Genomic DNA, 26,733 nt, shown 5'->3' with positions numbered 1-26,733 from the left:
GTGGTGTAATTCACCTCTGCATCAACTTGTAAAGTATATTAGGTTGACATAGGACACTCCCTACTGCATAGTTGGAACCATCAGTATGCACATGGAAGTAAATGTCCTAGTTTGGAGCCATTAGTATGGGAGTTGTGATCAATCTCCACTTGAGGGTTTCAAACCAAGTAGAAAAATTTAAATTCGTGATTCAAATCGTGTGGAAAATTCGGGCGAATGATTCGAAGGGGGAAAAAAATCGTGCAAAAAACACTGACACATTACATTTTTTTCATAAATCACCACATCATCCAATCATATTCATACGAATATGTATTCGTATGAATAACTTATTCGTATAAATAAAAGTGTATTAGGATGATTACAGGCCTCTTTTCCTGTATTTAAGCTCACAATTTGCCAGTTTACCTTATCTCATGCTTAATTCTCGAATTGAGCATAAGAGATCAAACAAGGAAAAGAAAGAAGGAAGACCCTCCAATGTTGCAAAAACAATCTAGAAGGTCTGAGCTAAGATGGACTTTATTTGTAGTTCTAGGTCCTCTTTGTTGAGTTCCTTTGATCTCTTGTGAGAAATGTGCTTTTGGTCTTTGTTTGTGTCTGTGAAATTTGTTTGTAGGAGTTCTAAGTTCTCTATGTTGAGTTCCTTAGATCTGTTGTGAGAAATGTACTTTTGGTCTTTGTTTGTGGGAGTTCTAGGTTCTCTTTGTTGAGTTCCTTAGATCTCTTATGAGAAATGTGATTTTGTTCTTTATTTGAATCTATGATGTTAGAGTAAATTTATTGCTTTGTGTCTTAGTTTATAAGAACACCTAGAGTCTCATTCTCACACTTTCTTTAGAATGAATATCTAATATTCATTCAATAGAATGTGAATGAATATGAAGAGTTTCTTTTTTATGTCTGATTTTAGAGTTTTAAAGGAATAAATTTGTTGCTTTGTGTCTTAGTTTATTAGAACACATACTGTCTCATTCTTACACTTTCTTTTAGATGAATATTTAATATTCTTTCAATAGAATGTGAATGAATGATTCACAAAAGCATCGTGCGCGAAAAGATTTGGTCATATGTGACGGTGCATGTCTCGGTCTCTTTTGTGCAGTGTAAATATTGTGTGGACACAAGTTCACAGGCCATTCTACTCGCATGATTGATGTTTTATCAGAATTGGCAGTGATGTTGGAGCTTGCTTATGCACTCTGTCTGACGTTCTTATGTTATGCAAATCATACAAACTGAAAAAAGTGGTTAATCCCACCTTGATAAGGAATCATCCAAGTCCTAATGTGAGCACTGAGGTTGATGAGACTATTAAAGGAGAAGAACCAATAAATGTAAGGAGTGCATCAGTACATGAAGGTGATGTAGATTTGCTAGCAAGCAGATTGTAGGTGTTTTTAACGTGATTAATGTTAGTCAAGTAAAGAAGAGAAAAAGGGGAGAACAATCATTTATGGAGGATGGTATTCTTTGACAACAAGTGCATGAAGAGCACTTAAGATGGTCATAAGTGTTTGTAAAAAATGCTATACCATTCAATGTCATGAGAGATAAGATGTTTTGTAATGCCTTGAAGTCATGTGCTAGACCAAGATTTGTTTTGCCAGATTATAATAAAATGCATATGGATAATCTTGATAGAGTTAAACAAACTGTGGGGGTGAACTGCTTCAAGAAAAAGATATTGGATTTTATTCCTACATATGGGTGCACTATTGCTTTTGATGGATGGACTAGCAAGTAGGCTAGACCATTGATAAATGTAATGTGCATTACTCCCAAGGAAACAATGTTTTTAGAGAGTATTGATACATCTGTAAAAGAAAAAATTTCAGCATATAATAAAAAAATATACAAAAGAGCAATTCATAAAGTTGGTGGCAATGAAAATGTTACTGCGTTAGTAATAGATAATGCATCAAATTATAAGACCACAGGTGAGATGATTATGGCAAAGTATCCCACTCTGACATGGGTGCCATGTGGTGCTCATACTCTCAACTTATTGTTGAAAGATATTGGACAATTGTCATTTGTGCTACCAGTGATACAAGATGCTAACATTGTAGTTAGTTTTATAAAGAGCCATCAATACAAGATGCTAACATTGTAGTTAGTTTTATAAAGAGCCATCAATACTTGCATGCAGTGTTTAGAGAGCACTTTGTGAAGCAATCAAGGTAGTTTTGTCAAACTAGATTTGCCACTTCTTTTCTTTTTCTTGCTAGATTGTTGGAAGTGCGCCAAGCTTTAGTCGAGACTGTTGCTCATAGACAGTGGGAAAATTGGCTTGAGAAAAAGACACAGTATGCAATACCAGGTAGTAAATGTGTACATCTTGTGCAATCATTAACAATTTGGAAAAATGTAGAAAGAATAAAAGGTGTAGATCCATTTGTGACAGTGTTGAGGATGGTTGATGCCGATGCCTTTGTTATGGGTAAAGTGTATTGGAAGATGTCCAAAGCAATACAACAAGTTAAAGAATTCATATGCTTTGCACCTAGGGAAAAGCAATAGGTGGTATATTTGGGTGATAAGAGATGGAAGCAAATGCACACCCCTTTGCATGGAGCCGCGTTTGCAATACCTCCACAACATCAAATGCATGCTCAATCGTAGAATCCAGACATCATAAGTAACTTTCGAGATGTTTGTAACTTGCTTCCAGGGATCAAGGAAAATTGGCCTACCAACAACAAGTGAGGTATACGAACCGTGAAGGCTCTTTTGGAGATCCTTGGAATCTTGATGCTATTAAGACGATGATTACACCTACTTGGTGGAAGGAATATGGTGGAGAGACAATACAATACATTAAAACACAATACAAAACAAACATTAATTAATAAAAAAAGACTATAGCACACAACTCTCGCAAGAGAGATAAGTGCCAGTCTAAAACACAAGATAAAACAAACATTAATTAATAGAAAAGATTGCAACACACAACTCTCACAAGAGAGATGAGTGCCAGTCACGCAGACAAAAGAGAAGAGGTTACCTATGAAAGGTGGGTGAGCTGGTAGGTAAGTAATCTAGCAAGTACCATAAGCAAGCAGGGGGTAGGGAAGGCTAGCAAGTAGGTAGATAAGGTGGCGAGAAAGGCATGTGGCAATATGTGTATGAATACAAAAAAGGAGAGTGGGTTTTCTTATATATTATGTTTATCCGTACAAATAAATAGAGCTATTCCTATGAAAAACATTATTTGTATGAATAAAATGGGAAAAAATGGTTCAAAAGTTTTAAATCATAAAAAACGTTGCTCTTTGTCTCCTTCCAAAGCAAGGTTCAATTTTCTAGTCTTATCTAGCCCTTCATACACTAGGGTTTCCCCTAGGATATTTGTTTCCTTGAGTTCTATCTCTCTTATTGGTTTGAGCATTGCTATTGCTGCATCTCCCCTTGTAATGTTTTTGAAATTGTCAATAACTTCTCTTAGGCCCTCATAGTACTATGAGGTACTTGCTTGACTCCTATTACTAGTGGTGCTTGTGAAAGATGCTTGATCCCTTTCTTTGATTTTCACTTGCTTCATTCTCACATCAAGAGCTTCTTAGTTTGTGATATTGGTGATGGATTTTATATGGGCATCTAATTTGCAAGTAATGGTCCTTTGGCCATGCATGCACCTTCAAGTCCCTTCGAATCCAATTGGAAAATTGGTGGCTCAAGTACATCTGTGGGATTTGTTACGTACAACTTGACTCTGGCCTCATCCTTTCATATTCATTGAAGTGCTCCACCTTATCTTTCTAGAGTTGCACACCCTTTTCTTTTTTCCTTCAGCGTCTACTATCAAAGGCTTCCCACAATTCTAGATCAACCCGTTGTTGAGAGTTCACGCTCAACATCATGTGATCATGTGTGCATAGCACCATCACATGATCATATGTGCATAGCACTAACCTTATAGAGTGCTATAAAGGAAAGGGTTAGATCCCCTAACCCTAACCCTAAAAGGGTTTGTATATATTCTATTTTTTCAACTAAATCTAGTGTACAGTTAGTCATTTGTGGTGTGCTTTCTAGCTGTGCCCTCTCTCCTCATCTCCACTCTTCTCCTCTCCCCTCTTCATATTTGTCATGGTATCAGAGCGTTCTTTGAGTGTGATCTTCATTTGAGAGAAAGAGAGAGTTCTTTGAGTGTGATCTTCATTTGAGAGAAAGAGATTGACACTAAGTCTTCTTTTCTTTTGAGACAGAGAGAGAGCTCTCAAGGAAGAGAGCTTTTGCAATGACTCCAACCTCCAACAAAATCGACCCCCATGTCAAACTCCAAAGCGCCATCTCCTGCAACCAAGCGGCTACCTTAACTACTTCAACACCGCTTCTCCAGACAACCGTTTCTCCAGACACCGAACTCTGCAGACAACCGTCATGGCAGACCATCAAGTCTCACGGCAACTCACCTAACAACAGTGCATCAAACTGTCATCGGCTGTTTCTTCCATGAGTGCTTCTTCAAAGGGCTTCTCCAAGCCTCTTTACCAACCAACCAGTTCTAGCTACAGCCAATGAGCCTGAGGCCCATGCATCTTCTACAGGCTCCAAGACACAAGCCCCTCAGTGGCTATCTCCATGAGCAAGCTAGTTGATGGACCTCCAAGCCTCACCCACTAAACTCAACTACCTGGCTCTCCACAACCTCCATCGATAGTAGCAGCAAAGCTCAAGCATTCAAGCCAAAGCTCCAAAACTCTGCCTCCATGCATTCTCGCTCCAAGCCTCGCCCGTCAAACCACACGCAACCTTTGAGCTCCTCATGGCCTCCACACTAGCAGCCATCTCCAACAAACAACTCTACCACAGCTTGCCATCAATAGCTCTACACCTACACGACTGCCTCCAACAAAGCATTACGTCCAACACAACTCCCTCCATAGACCACAAGCAAGCTCCTATGATAGCCAACACTCATGCCTCATCAAGCTCTCAAGACTAAGGCTTCACTGACCTGCAGCTCCCCAGTCCTCTCACAGGCCTCTGATTAGCTTACTAGCGCTCCCGAGCTCCAGGCTCCTTTGATCAACTCCTACGTGGCCTTGATGGAAATGAGGACGGAATCTATAAAGATTTTGTCAGCATCTCAAAAGATTCTGGTAGCCCTTCTATCGACACGTGGCAGATAAGGGGCTACCCTTATCCCTTGATTGACCTCACCTTTGGTTACAAATTTGACACATGGCAACCGACTACCACATCATCACCTTGTCATCCTATTTGCCACATTAGCAATCTGCCATGTCAGCAGTCTCCAGCACATGCCACGTGGCAACCTTATCTCTGAAGTTGCCACATCATCATCTTATCCATAGTGCCACATCAATAGTCCATGTCAGCACAGATACATCATCTGCCATGTCACCACTACCACATCATCATAGCCACGTCATCATTACCACGTCACCTTACTGACATCATCATTTGTGCCACCTCAATATTGCCACCTCAGCTATCCAGTCAGCACTGACCTCTACAGGTGCACACAGTTCTCTACAATCACTTCATGTGACCACTCCTGCCACCTCAGCACAGGGCTTCACAGGCACACCACCTCTTGTTAGGCACAGTGCCACATCATCACTGCATGTGACTCACAGTGACATCATCATTGAGCACATTTGCACTGCTTTTGCCCCTCCACCTAGATCAAGTCATATCTCTTGATCTAGGAAGAATTTGAGGACGCTCCAAAAAGAAAAGTCGCTTGTTTTTTCATGCTCTATGCGCTCGTTACATCACGCGCATATTTTGGCACAAGTTACACTCACATTTGAGCCTCATCGACAAAACCACTTTCTTTATGCACATTTGCCTCTACATCGACGCACCTAACCCAACACTTAAAAAGAACAAAAGAAAAGGAATTATTTGATGTTCTTTCATCAATCGACAGTTGGTTTAGATCTAGATCAGAGAAGACTAGATCGCCATAGAGGGGACGCTTTGAATTTCCCCAAGTTGCCAATCTAAGCCATGCTCGAAATTCCCGACTAGTACCTACTCGGAGTCAGGCCATATGCTCACATACGGTTTCACATCATTACATTACCTGAAACCTTACGTTCATTAGTTCAGTGAGCAGACTTCAAAGTTCAGAGGCATTGCTGATTGTTTCAGTGGGCAGATAGCATTTGATTTCACACACACATGCCACCATTGTAAAGCCTATTTGGCTATCTCACGGCATCGCACACATCATTTCATCCTTTAAAGCCTCTTGGCTATTCCCAGCATCATTGCCACAAGCCTTGTAATACAGATCAGATTTTATATACTGCAGTTCTATCTTCATCGATGGTACAGAGATTTCACTTGGCATAGATAGTGTATTTGAAGTTGATTCATACAGAGATCTTCACGACACTTTTGAGTACATTTCTTGCACCATGTCAACTAGCAACCTAATCTGGAGGCATCTGCTAAGTTAGACAACTCCAATTATGGTACGTGGAAATACCGAATGGAGACCATTCTTGTGCTTTAGGACAAATGAGAGTATGTCGATGGGTCTATACCTAGACCATTGGATGATCCAGCTACCAGTAGCTCTACTCCATCTGTTGTCACAGCACTAGCAGCGGGATCTACATCTACACAAACAATTTTTGCACCAGTAGCAGATCCTACCATTGCCCGAGCTCAAGTAGAATGGGATAAGAAAGACAAGTATGCCTATCATCTGATCAAGCAGAATGTGCAAGATGTCATGCTAGGACAACTCAACATAGTCAAGACATTAAAAGAAGCATGGGATATGTTTGCAACTCTCTACGAGTCCAAGAACACATCCAGGATTCTCACCCTGAGAAACCAGATCAACCAAAGTTTTCGCAACAGCAGTGAAACCGGTCATGCTTATGTACTCCGCATAAAAGACTACAACAATCAACTTGCAGCAGCAGGAGAGACTATGAACCCCATAGAAATGGTTCAAGTCATTCTGAATGGACTAGGAGAGGGATATGAGAATCTAGTCCAAAGTATTGCCATTCAACGGCAAATTCCAACACTGGAAGAACTTCAATCAGTTCTACTTGGTGAAGAACTCAGAACTCAGGCCATTCAAGCACGTAAAGGTCATTCTAATGATCAGGCATTCACAGCTTCAGATCAAAGCAGAGGCAAAGGCAAAGGCAAAGGTAGATCATATCAGAAAAGTGGTCATCATCAGCAACAAAATCAAAGTCAGCATCAACATTAGCCTCAGCATCATCCTCAACAACATCAGAATGAGCAAAGAGGAAATCATTTCAACCGAGGAAGATTCCAAGGACAAGGGAATGCATCCACCAATGTGTCAAACATTCAGTGCAACTACTGTCACAAGTTTGGACACTATGAAAGAGATTGCTGCAAGAAGCAGTACAACCAAGGCGATCAATCCAGCAGTAATCAAGGGAATTCCTGAGGCAGAGGAATTCATCGTGGTGGACATTCTAGTCACATTCATTTTGCAAATGAACATGGAAATATGTTTCTTGCAAGCAAGGAATTGTATTAGACTGATATAGTGTACCTAGACACTAATTTCAATCCCAAAGAGGATTTTAGCTATCAAGTCGACCAAGTGGAACAGGATCCTTGGTACATCGACAGCGGTGCATCATCTCATATGACAAATACATCAGGAATGGTTCACAGAAATGAAGCCATTAGAAGGATAGAAAAATGTCATCTACACAGCAGACAATACACTGAATTCAGTCCAAGGGAAGGTGTTATCCCTATGAACAATTTCACTGGTACGAAAGGATTAGTGAAAGATGTGCTCTATGTTTCGAAGCTCAGCAAGAACCTTTTGTCAATAGGTCAAATGATGGAACACAATTACAAAGTCATCTTTGACAATGATGAATGCACTATCAGAGACAAATCCAAAAGATGTCAGCTAGTAGCAAAAGGTGTCAAGGAAGGACGCTTATATAGAATGCTAGCTACAGTACCAGATAAGCATGCCATGTCAGCTCAAATGCAACAGATGCCACTATCTGCAAAATGGCACAAGAGATATGGTTAGGTCAACTTCAAGTACTTGTTAGATCTAAGGAATCAGAATATGGCAATTGGAATTCCGAAGCTACAGTTTCTTGGAAAGGTTTGCAAAGCATGCTACTTCGGCAAACAAAAGCGAACCAATTTTGTCAGAAGTACCTCTCATGCATGAGGTATTCTTGATTTGATACATACAGATGTATGGGGTTATGCCTAGACCCACAACATCAATGGTTCACTTTACTACTTGACCTTCATTGACGACTATAGCAGATATTGTTGGGTCTACTTTCTGAAAGAGAAATCTGAAGTGTTTTCCAAATTTCAAGAATTCAAAGCCATGGTAGAAAACCAGACAGGCATAAAGATCAAGGTCATGAGATCAGACAGAGGAGGTGAATATATGTCTTCAGCATTCATGAACTTTTGCAAAAATCACGGCGTACGAAGATAATTCACATGTGTAGATATTCCTCAGCAGAATGCAAGAGCTAAAAGGAAGAATGGGACTTTAGCAGATAGTGCTAGAGCAATGCTTAGTGAAAAGCATCTTCCAAATCAGTATTGGGTAGAAGTAATAGCTACAAGAAACTACTTGCTTAATCGGCTTCCTACCGAACCAATACAAGGTATGACTCCTTATGAAGCATTCATTGGACAAAAGCCACACATTGGGCATCTCCACATATTTGGTTGCATAGCATATGCCCACATACATGATGATCATCGTAGAAAATTAGATGCAAAGTCACGCAAATGCATCATGGTTGGCTACAATGAAGAAAGCAAAGCATACAAATTGTATGATCCCATCAACCACAAGGTTATTATCTCTAGAGATGTAATCTTTAATGAGGAATCAGTGTGGAAAACCTCACCTACACAGGAGATAGAAGCATCAACTTCATAGTCATCTACAGAATAGGTTGATGAAGAGCAAGAATTGCCATCAACACCCCAAGTAGAGCCACAGTAGCTCAGATGGTCTACTAGGGAAAGCAGACCTCTAGCCAGATTGACATATGCTCAGAAAGGCAAAGTAATTCAGGTGGAAACCACCAACTATGCTCTTATGACTACCATCATGGCTACAGAAGAGCCAATGTACTTCGAAGACGCAGTAGACAAGCCAAAATGGCAAACTGCTATGAAAAAATGGATGCTTTGTATAAGAATAATACTTGGGAATTATGCGACCTTCTACCAGGAAAGAAGGCCATAGCCAACAAATGGGTATACAAAGTGAAGTACAATCCCGATGGTAGTATTTAAAGATATAAAGCCAAAGTTGCAAAAGGATTTGCACAACAATATGGTCAAGACTATGATGAGACTTATGCTCTAGTAGCAAAGATGGATTACATACGTTTTTTGATATCACTAGTGACACTAAGAAAATGGAATGTGTACCAACTCGATGTCAAGAATGCATTTCTCAATGGTTATCTAGACGAGGAAGTCTACATGCAACAACCAGTAGGTTATGTTGAACCAGGAAAGGAGAATAAGGTTTGCCATCTCAAGAAAAGTCTCTATGGCTTAAAACAAGCACCCCAAAGTTGGTATAGCGGAATCGACAAGTATTTTGTTGATCTGGGATACATGAAATCCAATGCAGATCATACTCTCTACTACAAAGTTTAAGGGGAAGACATTACTATTGGACTTTTGTACGTAGATGATCTGATTATGATAGGAAGCAAGGATAGCTTCATCAGAAAATTGAAACAAGACTTATCTGCAGAGTTCGACATGAAAGATCTTTATGCACCATTGTCTTGGAATTGAGTTCTGGAGAGATTTAGATAGCACATTCATGAGTCAACTCAAGTATGTTGACAGTCTCCTGAAGAAGTTTCATATGGCAGATTGCAAGATTGCAGCCACTCCCATGGAACAGAGTTTGAAACTTACTAAAGATTCAGAAAAGCCTACATTCAATGACAGATACTATAGGCAGCTCATCGGATCTCTTATATATCTGACAATCACACGGCCAAATATTTGTTATATGCAGTAAGCTCACTAGCACAGTTTATGGCAAATCCAAAATAGTCTCACTGGAATGCGGCCAAAACAGTCTTGAGATACATCAGAGGTACAAGACAGTTTGGGATAGAATACAAAGGAAGTCATCAACAATTGCATGGATACTGTGACAGTGACTATGCCAAAGATCATGAGACCAGGAGATCGACACAGGGATATGCATTTTTCCTTGGTCAAGGTGTTATATCATGGTTGTCAAACAAACAGCCAACTGTTTCTTTCTCTTCGACTGAAGCAGAATATAGAGCACTCACTACAGGTTCATGTGAGGCTATATGGCTCAGAAGACTATTGTCAGAAACAGATTACTTTGATGAGTCAAAGCCAACAACAATATACTGTGATAATCAATCAGCTCAAGCATTGGCCAAGAATCCAGTATCACTCCAGGACAAAGCACATTGATGTCAGAGAGCACTTCATCAGAGAAAGAGTGTTACTTGGTGACATCACACTGCAGCATTGTGATAGCAAAGAAAATGTTGCAGACATCTTTACCAAACCACTCGGTAAAGAGCTATTCAAGAAACACCGACTAGCTCTTGGTTTGACATAGAGGAAGGACATTCCCATTAAAGGGGTGTGATAGAATGTAATGCTCAGTCCTTCTTCGATTCCCCAAAATCATCATCTTGAGGGAAGGCCTACTTCATGATGTTGATCTTGAGGGAAGATGTTGAGAGTTCACGCTCAACATCATGTGATCATGTGTGCATAGCACCATCACGTGATCATATGTGCATAGCACTAACCTTATAGAGTGCTATAAAGGAAAGGGTTAGATCCCCTAACCCTAACCCTAAAAGGGTTTGTATATATTCTATTTTTTAACTAAATCTAGTGTGCAGTTAGTCATTTGTGGTGTGCTCTCTAGCTATGCCCTCTCTCCTCATCTCCACTCTTCTCCTCTCCCCTCTTCATATTTTGTCACCACTATCGCATTTTGTACATCATATAATTATGGAAACTATTGACCACATCTTCAAGAATAGTGAATTGGACACTACTATAGCATGTTATTCTATAATCTAAGCTATCATGTCTTGCATTTGCTAGTATAGATGTGTCTAGCTTGGGGTACTCCACTACCACCAATGCTTGAAGAATTTCCAAGTTGTTGTGTAGTGGGTTTGATTCCCCCTGTTTTTAGGTTTATTTTGGCAGTAATATCTATGTTTTGGATTTTGATCCTATCTATGCCATAATGAAGGAGTACTAAAGCCTCTCCAAATCATGGTCTTCCCAAGAGTATTTGGTATGTAGTTTAATCTTTAGGAAGATCCATTATGGTGAGTTTTATTGTGAACCTGACTCCATCAATTTGTGTAGGCACATTGTCAACAATTCCAAGTGGCTTTATTTTAGTTTGGATGGCCAGGTGCCTGTTGAATGTTGCATTTCTCATTGGTTGTAGTCGCCATTCTTCATAGATATATTTTTCCAAGATGTTTACTCCTACTCCACCATCCACTATTGCAAGGTATTAGCCAAAGGCTTTATGCTCTAGCAGGATGGTTACACTTGTTATATTGTCCCTAGCACAATATTTCAATAAGATATCTTTATTTTCCTCTTATAGTGATGAGGGAAACTTGTGTAGATATATTTATATTTATCCTCCTCTTTGAGTGATGAGGGACCTTGTGCAGATACCTTTATCTTTCTCCTCCTCTTTGAGTGAGGAGGGACCTTGTGGAGATTCAATCCACCTATTAAAGTTATCTCACATTATAGGAAAATTTCTCAATAGGATTCCAATCAGGATTGTGATGGGGTAGCTAATTAAGCTGTCTAATGTAGTGCCGTCCAATTGGAGAGGTGGCATGTATAGATCAATTAACCTCTGGTTGGTGATGGGTTCAATCACAATCCATGCATCCGTGCCTAACTTTGCAATCTCTACACACAAGTTGAAATGTGTTTGGACTACCTCTATGCGGGCATTCCATTGTCCAATTGTTTTCCCCACATTTCAAGCACTTAATGGGTGCCTAGTAGGGTTGGTTTCACTTGATTTGCATACAATGGGATGATTCCTTCTACACTTTCCATGTGGTATATGGGGTACTCTAGTTCATACAATGGGATGAGTCCTTCTACACTTTCCATGTAGTATATGGGGTACTCTAGTTCATATTAATATTGCAGTTCTAGTTCTTCAAGTTAGAGTTGTTGAACTAGGACAAATTGCTGGAGTAGAATTGGGAGCTCGATGGTACTATGTAGGATTGAGATTTCTCAAGAGTTGAGGCACTTATTTCCTCATAGGGATGGGGCTGAGCATTGGCATTTGTACATTGGTTACAAGTGCTGGTCTCTATACACTGGGATTAGGGGAGGCAGTCAATAGAGCGAGCGAGCCCAGAAAGCGAGCGACAATTAGTTGAAGTGGTTGGAAAATTAAGCAAGCAAAGAAAGAATCTAAGTTTTTAAAACATAATTTCTTGAAGTACAAAGTATTCAAAAAGGTGCTTATGTGTCACAAAATTATATTCTGATGCACATAAGTTTTTTAGATGGTGCAAAAAGGCATGATATTCATCTAAATCATGCCTTGTGTTTTGATTTGATATGTAACATTATGCCATTTATATTTGATAATCAAAAGATACAAGGATGTTAAAAACTCATCTTTTGGGCCAAAACAATCAAATGTTGACATCTTGCCAAAATATAGGGATGTGAAAATGTCCTCTTTTGGCCCAAAAGAGGACATTTTCACATTCCTATATCTTTTGATTTACAAGTCCAAATGGGGTCATGTTACATATCAAATCAAATGGCAAGGCGTACTTTAGATGATTATCATGTCTTTGTGCACCACCTAGCAAAATTTAATGCACCAAAAAATGAATTTGTGGTCAATTTGCTACATTGGTAAGATTAGTGGGAGGTAAGAATAAATCATTAGGGAAAGATATTTTTGTAGTAACAAAGAAACATGGGTTTTGTTCCAAGAGTGAATAGAGTTAAAAAAGCTAAGCATTTACATATGCATGGAATCTAGACTAATCCATGCAAGGAGTCCTTGGAAAGATGATCTCAATTACTCTAATGGAAAGAGAGAACTTGATTGCAGTAGTGTTTGTCTTTGATACAAACAATGACTTGGAAATTAAACATACAAACTATCTCATGGATGATGTGACATTAGTGTTAATGGCTTCAAAGTTATATGCATGTTTAACCTTCTGGCATTGAGGGAACATATGCACTTTTGAATAAGTCATTATTTTTTGCTACTAAAATGGGGGATTTATAAATCTTTTATTGTTTTTTATCGCTCGCTTTTTTTGGCTCGCTCGCTTTTTGGTAATCCTCGGATTAGGGCATGGTTTGTGCAACCCTCTTATTATAGAAGCATGTGTTTACATCATGGCCTAAAACATACAAATTGCACAGCATAACCTTGTAGGTTGGGCTGCTTTTGATGGGTTGAGTTTCCTTCTTAGGATCAGGCACTCATTTGCATTGTCATTGGTCACATAGTATGAGCACCACACATTTCCCTTCTTGGGTATTGTGGCTGAGAGACTTGCATCTTTTGCTCTATGGCTTGCATCTTTTCTTCAACTCTTAAGGCCAGGCTTCCACTTGGTCCTTAGTGTCGTGATCCTAGGAGAAAGTTCTTCCCTTTTTGGAAGACTTATTATCATAATGACTTGATTTATGGTCATCATTATTTTGGATTAGAGTCAATCATGCCATCCTCTATGTCAATTGCAACTTCATGAGAGCATCACTATAATGCTCATAGCTGTTGAATGTCTGTAATTGGTCCTTGCCAAAGTGTCTTTAGCCATTGTTGTTTTTGTTGTTGCATTGTTGATTGAAGACATTATTGGCATCAAAAGATTTGTGTACTTCACCTCCATAGCATCTCTATTTCCCCAAGTTGCTTGTCAAGAGAGAGAGGTTAAATTGTTAGAGAGTGTCAGGGGTGAGGGGAAGTAGGTAGGTTCTAGCCTTATTCCATATAAACCTCTCCTATTTTTAAACTTTAAATGGGTACATATGATGGTGAAGTCCATGGTCGATTTTGACCCTTGTAGGCCCAAAAATGGGCAACAATGTATGCTCAATGGGTCAAAATCAATGCCTACGAGGAGACAGCTTAAAATGATGGAAAATTAACCCAAAAACTCTCTTTTACTATAAAACTTTGTGTGTGTGAAATTTGGATTAGGTCAGGTGCAATTTGGCCTCCCATAATTCAAGATAGGAGGCCTAAAAGTAGGGGAAAAAATGGGCAATTTTTAACAAAGGTCCCTTTCATTTTTAATCTCTCCTCTTTTTTTTCCTCTCCTTTTTTGCATGGGTGTGAAGGAAAAGGTTAACCTAATCTAATGTACTAATTATAGTCAATTTTTATAGCCTAAGGGTCAATTTGAAAGATCTATCTAACTATAGTTAGTTAGTACTAATGTAAAGTTAACTCTAACCTAGGATTAAATTATATCCTACCATCTCTCTCTCTCTCTCTCTCTCTCTCTCTCTCTCTCTCTCTCTCTCTCTCTCTCTCTCTCTCTCTCTCTTTGATGTGCCATTTTTGTTTGTCTTGAGGCCAACTGTGGGTTGTGTGGGTTTCTTGCATATGTGGAGGTGTGACCTTGTCTTTGTTATGGGCCATGACTGCGTTGCAAAGTGACAAGGTGAGTGGCATAACTCCCACACTCATCGTGAGAGCTAGAGGTGCATGAGACACCTGAAGTGAGTGTTAGTCCAATGCCCTTAGTGGTAGATGTCAAGGATCCCCCTCAATCAATGAGGGGCTATATCGCCACTGAGGGGGAAGTAGTGAAGCACAAGGTGGGTAGAGAGTGAAAGGTACAAGGGTCGGGGCAGTTAGTGGGTGCCTAATGCAAGGCAGCTTGAGGTAGGGAGTGTCGGTTGGCATGGCCAACAAGTGAAAAAGATTCCCAAGGCAAGCAAGGTGGCATTGCAGTAATGGAATGGTGACATGGAGGGTTGTGTCACTAATGGCCCAGGATAGAGCGATGCCAAAATATATGGAGAAGTGCCGACAACAACGATGCACGATCGGCTCCCAAGGCAAGGCAGTGTAGCACTTGAGGTGGGTGGTGTTGAAGGACTACCCCACCATGAAAGGTCTTGAATTAGATTGGACACTTTCCAACTGTGGGAGAGAACTACCACAGCTTTGTTGATAGCCAAGAACTAGAAAGGGATAAAATGGAGGTGATGTATAGTGGTGGAGCTAAAGGGTGGAGCAAGAAATGAGGTTGGAATAGGAGGGTGGAGGAGGAGACAAGGGTGGGGAAAAAGGTGCAGCATGAGGTGGAGTAGGAGACACGAGTGGTGGAGATGAGGGTGGGAGACGAGGGTGAAGGAGTGCACATAGAAAGAAGTCGATGTGAACTTGGCTGGATGCTTGGCAGCTAAATAGCCAGTGCTCACGAGGACATCGTGCTGGAAGTTGACAAGCAATTGGATGCAAGATAGCAATTAAACATAGCTAATGCTAGGTAGCCCTTCTAGTGAAGCTATTTTTTATCATTTTTGAAGGGCACTGCAAGAAATTTTGTGCAAAACGGCCCTTCATTTTGAAGGTTCATTTCTTTATCTTAGGGGGGACATATTCAAGAAGGGCAAGATCCCTTTGAAGTGTTTTGTAGCCTTCAAATTTGGGGACTATGTAACTAGTTCATATCATTGTAACAAATGGAAAATATATTGGCCATCAAGGAATTCCATTTGAGGTCCCAATGGATTAGATGGTCACCCCATCATGCAACCCAACTGGCTATAATTGCATGCAAGCTCGGTGGCTAGTTGATTGCATGTCATCTCGCTGGCTATTTTATTGCATGCAATCACGGTGGCTATTTGACTATGTGTAAGCTTAGCCCACTAAGCAATGAAACTAAGTCATCTCACAAATTCAAGCCAACAATGTATCAAGTCGGGTGAATGCCAAAACTAAACAAGCACTGGGTGATTTTCTCCACCATAGTGGGTAGAATCACATACCAAGGTAGAATTAGAGATACACCATCTTCACTTTGTTCAACTTCCCTCTCCTTGCAAGCCTTGCATCCTCTCCTACTTCTCCATTTTCTTCTACCTACTCCTTGCAATTCTTGCACCATGCAAGCCTTCTGCCGATAACTTTTGTTCCTTGTATTGATCATGGAAGTCTCAGAGGAACACTCTGAGGGGTCCAATACCCTCCAAGTAGCTCTTGTGACACCTAGTGGGTCTAGTGCTTGATCTAGCCTTGTAATCATGATGTCTAATGCATCCATTTCTATCCCCCTCAATACCTTCAAGAAAAATCTTAGAGAAGTGAACACTAAGAAGAAATACATCGTTTATGGGAATTCTTCTATGTACATCAAGACTAGGATGGTTGAGAATGAGCTCTATGTCCCTAGAGGCAATTTATAGACTACTTCCATGGAAGAAATAGGACCTTATTAAGGAATCCTTCCTTGTCTAGGTTAGCAATATTTTTGGAGTCAAGGTTTTCAATTTGTGAAGAAAATAAGGCATTTTTAGATACTAAAGGAATTGTGAAGTAGTGGCAAGTTTAGGCAGCAGCAATAGAGCAACCACGTGGATACAAAGTCTCGTATTCAAAGGTGATCATCGTAATGATGTTTACCAACTTAAAAAATAATTTTGAGTGCAAGCCTCCACTATTTCCTCAGGCTGACAAGGTTGGAATACACCTGTTGGCCACCCAACTTCTTGCCCATATGTGACAAATGATTGATGAGATACATAGAAAATGTGATGAAGCACACTCAATTGTAGTATTCAAGTGACATTTCAGGGTGAATGGAAAAACTAAGGCAGAGCAACAACAATCCAAGGCAATTTTAGCACACACAAGGGGATTGCAAGCACAGATGCAAACCCAGGAAAATGAGGAGAAGGCAAAGGAAGTTGAAGAGTTGGCTATGGAAGAGAGGTAGAGAATAGAAGAGGAGTGCATTAAGTGCTTGAAGCAACAACTAAAGACACTAAAAAGGAGGAAAATAGTGTAAAGAGGGAGATTAAGTCCATGGTAGCAACTCTTGATAGCCAGAAGACTGAAAAGAATAGCCTTGTCAGACGGTTAGCATTATGTAAAATGCATTGAACATTGAAAAAATGGCAGTATGGACTAGTTTTTGTGAAAGGAGAGTGAGGAAATGGTAAGCAATGTTAGGGGGGCTGCAAGAAATCTTCAAGGCTGTCAAATTAGATTAGGTAGAAAGTAGCTCCTCTTGTGATGAAACTATTGCGTATTGGAGGGGCATGTACTACAAATTGGAACTCCAATACTATGCCACTATGCACAAGCTTAGTCATGCTATTGATAATTTAGAGTGGTAGGCGTCCCATAGTCCTAAATCTTGGGAATGCTATTTGTAATTCAAAGAGGCCAGCTTCCCATAGTTCTGAATTGGAGGGTAGAGCAACCCTCTTGCAAGCTCCTACTTAGAACTTCTTTAACGAATTGAGTAATTCAAAAATAGGAGGCTGATGGAACCTTTACAACAACTTCAAGTTTACGAGAGACTCGTTAAAGATGTAAATTCCCTTACTCTATGGTGCCTATCATTGATACACCAATGATACACAATGAAGTTTCCATTATCACTATAAAATAGAAATTAGAACGTATATGGTGTTATCGTGGATGTGGCTTGAGAGTCAACATTATTTTAGATCTTGTTGCTATACATCATAAGTCCAAAAATCCCAAACCTTTTCCATTTCGAGTGCATATGTCCGACCAACAACTAGTCGAGCTATAATAGGTATGCTTTCATATGTTATAATTACAATTGGAGTACTACATCATATTGCAACTTTACTTATCATTACAATGGAAGCAGATGCATACGATTGGGGCACTGAAAGCATGACCATTAAGACATGTGATAGAGAAGTCCAAGTTCCTACTAATCCAAGCAAAATACCAAGTACTTGCTATCCTAAGGATCTAGAAGACTAGAATAATTTCCCACAACATGTGGAAACCAAGCTGATGGAAATGCATATATTATCCATAGGAGAGAGAGATATTTTCCAAGTATTGAACTCAAGCAAAAGATAAAAGAGGAGAAGTTGGCGGAACAACAAGGTCTCTATCCAATCCACTTATTTGAGGATAGGCTAAAGAGAAGAAATTGGCTGAGCCTGAAATCACAATCACTCCACTTGGTACGGAGCACTTGGTTCCACATCCAACTCAAAAAATTAATTGGGCACAACTAAGGAACCACGTGTAGTTCTAGTAATTGCACATCCCCATGCAATCAAGGATTTATTTTTGCAATATAAGAATGCGTTTTCCTAGACTTACACTAATATGCAAGGTGTGCTGCTCGAGAGAGATATGCCAACATCAAATTCCTCTAATATTGGATGCTAAGCTAGTGTGACAACAAAGGTACAAACCTGGTACAAGATGAATCCTAACTATGCCAAACATGTAAAATTAGAACTTGATCAGCTCATCCGAGACGGGTTCATTTATGCCATTGATTGTACTAATATTGTATGTGGAGCTTGATCCTTTTTTAGAGGTTTTTTTATTTTTGCTTTCTCTGGACCCAGCATGTTTATACCCACTCTATGAAGGGGGGTTTAGGGGGGGTCGGCAATAGCTATTTAGGCCCCACCTTGGCAGGGGTTTGAGGGTAGCACATGAAATTTGGTAGATGAGTTGTGTGGTTAAAATTGTAAAATAAGGATGTGGATCACATGGCATGAGAGCAGTGGATATACTACTTCTATCTTGTATCTTCTTGCCGGTTGGATAAGAAAAACACAGGATTGGCTATTTCTTTGTGGACGTAGCCCACATTGGGTGAACCACGTATATTGGTGTCTCTCTTTCTCTTTGATTCTATGCTCTTTTTGTATTGTGTATATTATGCATTTTGCTCCTCGCATTGTTACTCCATTAGCAAGTTGCTCCTAACAAGTGATTGGTTGCTTCCACCTGTTGTGCCCAAGAACAACGGCAAGCTACATGCATGTGTTGACTATTGGAAGTTGAATGCACAAACTGTGTAGGACCCATTCCCAATTCCTTTTACAGATGGTATTATTGACAAGTTAAGGACACTAGATGTAATCATTTATAGATGGATATAATTTATACAATCAGATTTCAATTGCACTAAAAGATCAGTCCAAAATTGCATTGTTCTCAAAATGGGGTCTTTATGCTACTAAAGCTATGGCATTTGGATTGCATAATGCCCCTCCATTTTATAAAGATCCATGTGGAAACATTTTGATATTATTTGTATGAATTATCAATAATTTATTTGGATAATTTTTGTGTTTACTCCATAGTATCAATGCATCTCTCCTACCTTAGGTTTTTGGCTCTTGCAGATAGTCAAGATCTGAATCCCACAAAGAGTACTCTTTTTGTGTGCTAATTGGTATATGTTACTTGGCCACATTAGTTCTCAAGAAGGGATCTAGAATGAGCCAAGTAAGATCAAAGTAGTTGAAAAGATGCTAGAACCAAGAAACCTACTCAGTTACATTCTTTTATTGGTTTCGATAGATTTACTATAGATTTATCAAAGATTTTGCCAAAATTGTAGCTCCTTCATATGAATTAGCAAAGAAGGATACCAAATTCCGATGGTCTGAGAAACTTTTTGCTGCTTTCCAAGAACTCAAGAAATGAGCATTGGAGACACCAATGATTTGCTAGCCTTAGTAAACATTATCTTTCACGTTCATCTTGATTCATATGGTTATGCAATCAATATTATCTTGGCACAAATAGATAAAAATTTGGATTATCCCATGTACTATGCAAGCAGGTTGATGGCATCACTCAACTGTATCTCTAGTACCATTGGGCATGAGGCACTTGGATGGCTTGGTAACCCATTTGTCTTCTATGTATCACCAAGAACTCTTGTATTTGATCATTAAAATGGTCATTCAAGGGCACTTGGTAAGATGGATTCTTTTACTACAAGAATTCCACTTCAAGATTATCCATAAACTAGGAAAAGCTCATGTCGGTGTGGATTGCTTGTCCTAGTTACCTATTTTGGATGGAAGCTAGGGGTTGACAACTAAGTTGCTCGATGCACATCTTTTTGCAGATAGATCTCTATGAAATTGAGTGTGATGATTTTTTTTTCTCTATGAAACTGAGTGTGATGAATTGCTTCAATATTTGGCACATTCTCTATACTCAATACATCTCAACTTGACTAGGAGGAGTCGCTGGTTGTCCCATAGGAGTTACCGATTGAGAATCATATAACTTAGATATGGCTTCAGTTAGAGTTTCTAATGTATCATAAATCATCCCTAAGTACTTTTCTATGTTTTGCGTTTAAGTTTCTAGTACTGATGGCATTAATCCACAGCTGGTCAACCAACCCCACCCACCTCACTTAACTAACACGTGAGATCAAATGAACTCATAACTATCACCAATCCACTGCTTTAAGGCGAATGCAATGACTTTGAGGTCACTACGATAAGGAGTTGCAGCTATATCCAACCACTGCATTAGTACCTGTTGTGTTACGAGGTTGCTACTTTACCATCGATGGGTTATCCTTATAGCAGAGTCAATTTTGTGGGCCTTGTTGAGGAATCTGACTGACTGATTGTTTGTCTAAACACACAATAAAGAGAAAAAGATCCTCTTTGTCTACGAAAAATTGAAGAGACTACAGCCTAATCCAATTTTTTTTTGCAAACTGTCATAAATTTTTCATCCAAAAATGTTTTTCTTAAATTTAAGGCACTCTGTGAAAATTGTGGCTATTCGGTGTAAAATCATGAATTCCTTGTTGAGAATATTAAAACATCATTCATGAAATGTGTGCCTTGACTCAGAATTTCATTGGACATCCTTATCTACAAATAACATTTCTAAACAAAAGCTTGGCCATACTACGGGCTAGTTTATCTACTCATCTAAAAATTTTCTTCGTCACCTAGCAGAACTGGTACTTAGTCACTTAATCAGATTCCACATTGCAAGATGGGATTTAGTTACACTCTAATCAAAATGGGATTATGGAGACAACATGCAATCCGGCTAACAAAGGGTGATAGTAGCAATCAAACCTCATTTCACAAATCCATTTTATTTGCCTCTCACCTTGAGAGATCCTTGGTGCCTCTACTTACTCTTACCTTATGCTTTCATATTTCTGCCATCTTCCTTGCCTCTTCCATACTTTCCATTGCCTTAGTGTTGGTCACCATGACCACACTAGTGTCTTCTCCATGTGCATCCATGATGTTTGATGATTAGCCTGACACATAGGGGACACAATATACTGTGGCAACATCATTGATCCGGAGGTCATGACCTTGATCTCAACCTAGAGGTCACTGTGGACAAGATGAAGGAAATCCTAAGTAGAACCAGCTCTACAAATTTAATTAGATGATTGTTGGCAAGTAATCTCCACAATGGAAGAGAGAGTTGTACTTGGACAACTACAAGTGAAAGCAAGTTAGAGTGTCATAGATTAAAAATGTAATTTTTTAGATATTGGGAAAAATTTTTGCTAAAGAGTTGACAAATCTTTCTTCAAGGATTAAAATTGATGCAATGAGGAATCAATGAAAAGCGAAATTTGTGTCATCCACCAAGGTTAGAAAGAAGCTTTTCCAGTTAATCCATGGATAAAACTTGGAATCCATGTTGGCAAAGAGCAAACATGCATGGTAAGAACGAGACCAAGAAAGCATGCCATCTTACATGTCCATTTGGGTGCACTTTCATCTAGCCTCCTATCTTGGCTAGCATCTAATTCTATCAGGCACATGGTGTTGCATTTGTGAGATCTCCAAAAACTTTGCTAGAGCTAATTTTTTGTTGCCTCAAACTACTTAAATGTAAGGTAATGAAGAGTAGGTTATGGGTTCCTTCTCCTAGAGCTAATCCTTTGTTGCCTCAAACTACTTAAATGTAAGGTAATGAGGAGTTGGTTATGAGTTAAATGTAAGGTAATGAAGAGTAGGTATCAGTTCCTTCGTAGAAATCCACAAAATAACCATGCATCTGACATATTTTGTAATCATTGATGTTGCTACTAGTGAAATAGATGATTACATGTGAGTTGATTTTACATCCTTTACAATGAAGCTAAGGGAACACCGGATGCTTCCCCCACCACTACATTTGCATTGCCATTGCATCTACACCTCTCAGAAGATGGAAACATAGGAGAGATTTGATCATGGAGAATGTAGAGGAGAACCAATGCCTAAGTCTACAAAAGAAGGTTTGGCTATTAACCCCAGCAATGTTGAAGAAGATTACCAAGCTATGACCCTACGTGTTGTGTGTGTGTGTGTGTGTGCATATAGAGAAATGTATATATCTTTACATATAGAGGAATGCACATATGTATTTATACCAGTGAATTTCTTACAAGAAAAATATTTCCTGACTTCTTCGAATCTTATGATGAAAATGTCATATGCCAATGGTTTTGGCAGCATATCGAAAGGTAATGAAGGTGGGAGATGTGATTTTGGTCAAGGTCACTATATGTGAGCATCATGGTGGTGGGAATCTATTATGGTATGCAATTGGTGGATTTCGTCCCCCTTATATTGGATCTTTTTGGTCCGAACATATTCGACATCATCCACAATCTCCTCATCCTCAACTTACTATTGGGATACTTCCTCTTCAATCTAGTAGGCTTCCTATAGGACCAAGAGGTTACCAAGGATGACTCTAGGAGATGCCTAGGCACCCATTGATCAAATTGGTCTTTATCATCATGGTTTCCGGCTCTACCTTGGGCTTCTTGTAACTCAAGTACATGTTCCCACTATAGAGGAGAAACCTCTACTAAAGCATTCAATAGGCCAAGCTTGCCAAGCAATGGTGCCTTTCGTCCTCCTCCTTCTCTTCTTCTTCTTCTTCTTCTTCTTCTTCTTCTTCTTCTTCTTCTTCTGCTTCTTTTTTGTATAGTCACCCAAATTGTTTGCGTGATCTCCTAGGTCTAAGCAGATGGAATCATGGCCAAAGCACTTAAATGGCTCAATGCCCTACCTCATTGGATTATTGACAAATTGCATGGTGCATTTGGCCCCAAGCTGTATCGTGGGCTTGCAAGACTAGAGAGTGCTTGCCTATTGTCATGAGGTTGAGGAACTACGTACAACATACAACACAACCACATGTACATGTTAAGGATGACTCTAGAAGTTGACTGTGTTTTGTGAGCAGGGATGGTTCCCGAAAGCATGTTGGAACTCAGATGGAGGATGTTGTGATTGGAAAGTGATTTGAGAGAGGGGGGATGGTGTCGGAGAGGTTGCTATAGCTCAAATCCAAGAGGCTACTGAGATTGGAAAGCAATCTAAGATATAGGAGAATGATGCTCAACAAATTGTTAGAGCTTAAATCCAACCAGGATAGAGCTAAGCAGTGGGCAAGATGAGGAGGAATTATGCCATGGAGGTGATTTTGATGAAGCTCAAGGTGAGCAACAGTAGGGAAGAGCCCCAAGGGAGATTGTTGAGGGACAAGTTGAGATGAGTGGGGAGGGAGAGATTGGTGCGGGGGGAGAGATGGAGCGAGAGGAGGCCAAGTCATGGCGGGAGACTGGAGTGGCAGGAGACACCGATCCAAAGAAAAAGGAGAAGCAGAAGAGTAAATTGAGCCAAGCGGTGCCTATCATGGAGTGGGTCTTGATTTAATTCAAAATTCTACCTCTTGAAACTAAAGACAATTTAAGGTCCGACCGTGAGACTCAGCAGAGCGGGTCTTTACCTGTCGTCTCGTAGGCGCAAGCTACAGAGAGTCTTGAGCGTCTCAGTGCAACCAGTCAAAAACTGCCTATGGGTGAACCCACAAAGGTTTGCATTTCCCCAAACCCACTGCAAACACGAGCTGAGAAGGTCCACGTGTCGAGCATCCACGAACACAAGTTATATAGAGGCTATGATGTTGTATAGGAGGCATTCCCAAGCCGCAAGTTTGAATGGAGCCGGACGCCAACGCCGATGATGCAGAGAACTACTTGGATTTGCAAGCGTCCCTCTCCTGCAAATCCCACACAGTCAATTCCGCCTTGGATCTTGCCGTTCCCCTGCGCCCTCCCTTGCTCATCCACCACGCCATGCGATACTCCCTCCTCGCACCCTCTAACAGAATTCTTCCCTTCCTTTGTCTCTCTTCCTGCGAGCTCTTCGGTGGATCTGAGCACATGGCCTTGCCTGCCGCTTGTGCCTTGGAAATGGTCCACGCTGCTTCGCTTATCCATGACGATCTGCCTTGCATGGACGACGATGATCTCCGTGGTGGCAACCCCACCAACCACAAGGTATTTGGTGAGGACATGGCGATTCTTGCTGGAGATGCCCTTTACGCTCTTGCGGTTGAGCACATGGCCAGGGCCACTGTGGCCGTCCCGGGAGACAGGGTTCTGCGTGTGATTGCAGAACTGAGCAGAACTGTTGGGTCTGAAGGGATGGTAGCCGGGCAGTTTCTGGATCTTACGTCTGCAAAAGACTCCATTTCGAATGTCGAGAAACTGAAAGAGATCCATTTACGGAAGAGCGCTGTGCTTGCGGAGTGCTCCGTTGTTTCGGGTGCCATCCTAGCGGGAGCAAAAGACGAAGAAGTTGAGAGTTTAAGGCAATATGGTCGGGCTTTGGGTCTCTTGCAACAGGTCGTAGATGATGTGTTGGAGTTTACCCGTTTGTCGACAGATCTTCGATTAACTCTCAAAAGGAGGGCATTTGCAGATCGACCCACTTATCCCAAGGTCATTGGCTTTGAGAAATCGAAGGAGCTTGCTGAAGAGTTGAGGTGTAGAGCGAGGCAATATCTAAGAAGCTTCAACACTATAAAGGCTGCACCTTTACTCTGCTTCGTCGATTTTGTTGCCGGCAAGCTTCAATCAGTGTCAATTGACGGTGTTTGAAGCTCACCAGGTGATAAGAAGAGTGGAGTATTTTTCCTTCTGAACTCGAGAATAGAATTCTCTGCAGTGATCTGTTCGCGGCTTGCCAAACAACATATTGCAGAGGCGATTTTTTGAGGAGCTTCCAAACAGTACTTCACGATCTCAGGTTGCCGGAAGTTGCAAGCCGAACGTGAATGCCTGTACGTATATTACAATCTGTGCGTCTTGTTTAGGCCTGCTGGAATGGCATTATCTGAAAAGCAGTGTTAGGTGCCCTTATTTTGATAGAGACCACAAGCAACCAGAGTTAGGTTAATAGGTTGGATCTTACAATCTGTGCTCCAATAATGCAATTTGTAGTAACAGCTATGTAATTAGAAGAAATCTCCAGTCATGGCCAGAAAATTTGCGTATTGCATACCAAGAGAAGTACCGGTAGGAAATAGGAGGGCATCGTTCTTCTGCAGCATTAAAAAAAATTGATGATTATGAGCTGGACTTCTCATAGACAGAGACGTTCTTTCTTTCAAATGTCTCGTTTTACTTTTGTTAACCTCTCAAAGGTGTTTAGGGACTCATTACTCTCATACAGAAGTACACGCTATGAATGACAGGGAGTAACTATTCAATCAAGGCATGAGGTTGGCATGACATTTGAAGGGATGCATCATTGTCAAGAGTGCATAAAGCATCTGCATGAGAGTAGCTGTTCATTTTGCTGTAGTCTGCTAAAAGAGCCTTTTTGCCTTACTCTGTGTTTTACGTGCCTCGTGTATGCTAGCAGTGGTTTCAAAGCACGTGTCAATTTTTGTATGTATGGTTTACAACAAAAAGCTTCTGTATTTGTAGCCTGCAAAAGATGCATCCTCCTTGATTTGACGTCTAGCACTTAATGTTGGATCTTGACTGAGTAGATTCCTTGTAGATGACCTGGAAATTGTGTAGAAAGAGATATATATTAGCAGTTGAAAATACCAGCAGTGACAGGAGTACAACTTGATATCTTCTACGTTGCTTTATGAACTAACCCTCTTGATAACAGTTTGACCGTACAATGCAGATGAAAGAAAAGTCTTGCAGGCGTGGCAGGAAAGAATGTTGAAAGATGTTTTTTGTTCACAGCGCTGCATTGTTCTAGCCTCGGATCTTGACTATATAATATGGCTGTGACAAGAAAAGGCTGCTGGTATTGAAAATCACAGCGCCCAGGATTAGTTAGAAATCCCTTAAATCAGCGTTTTTCCATCCTTTCATTTTGTGAGGGACCTTAGTAAGCAGATGAAGATATAGGCCAAAGACGGATCATTGCATGCCAATCAAGGCTAAGGATCGCTTTTGTTCTTGTTCTTGCTATTGTATGAAATTTTGAACACTTAACAGGCTATGGACAGCAAAAGTTAATAGGAGGGAGGATGTGAAAAAGCTGTCCCACTGAAAGCAACTCCTTACATCTCCCTCTCCACTTTGAAGTATGATACGCAGTTTTGTTAAATTAGCTTGCTTGAAGGCTCCAAAAATATGTCGTACTTCAAATTGGCAACTGAAGACCATAAGAGCAAATGTATGCGCAAAATCTCAAGTAGAAATGTTGTCTTTGAGTGAACATTTTGGCGAAAATTGCATGCAATTTGGTCAACTGGACATGACTTTTACGTCATTAACTTCCTAAAAATTGTGCTTGATTTGCGTGTGCTAAAAAATGTGCTGGATGTTTTTTGAAAAACTTCGGTTCAGTTTGACAGCTAGGCCTTTATTGTGCAGTTTCGGCTTGATTTGAACGAGTTATGGCCTT

General features: G+C 40.3%; 1 protein-coding gene across 2 annotated transcripts; it reads left to right on the top strand.

Moving 5' to 3' along the window:
- Nucleotides 1-24,005: 24,005 nt before the first annotated feature.
- Nucleotides 24,006-26,501, top strand: LOC147894938 (geranylgeranyl pyrophosphate synthase, chloroplastic-like). 2 transcript variants are annotated; one of them, XR_015542029.1, is made up of 3 exons: nt 24,006-24,969; nt 25,063-25,141; nt 26,002-26,501. XR_015542029.1 is itself a non-coding variant. In XM_087384144.1 (2 exons), exon 1 carries the CDS (start codon nt 24,015-24,017, stop codon nt 24,957-24,959), a length of 945 nt encoding a protein of 314 aa, XP_087240270.1. In that variant the 5' UTR covers nt 24,006-24,014; the 3' UTR covers nt 24,960-24,969; nt 25,063-26,501. The 2 variants fall into 2 exon arrangements, 1 of the variants encoding a protein (XP_087240270.1); XM_087384144.1 differs by having other exon boundaries at nt 25,063-26,501.
- Nucleotides 26,502-26,733: the final 232 nt, after the last annotated feature.

This window comes from Dipteris shenzhenensis, chromosome 13, assembly GCF_047967505.1.
Source record: "Dipteris shenzhenensis isolate YYH24624 ecotype China chromosome 13, Dip_SZ_1.0, whole genome shotgun sequence".
NCBI lineage: Eukaryota > Viridiplantae > Streptophyta > Polypodiopsida > Gleicheniales > Dipteridaceae > Dipteris > Dipteris shenzhenensis.
This window is presented reverse-complemented; position numbering and strand designations above follow the sequence as displayed.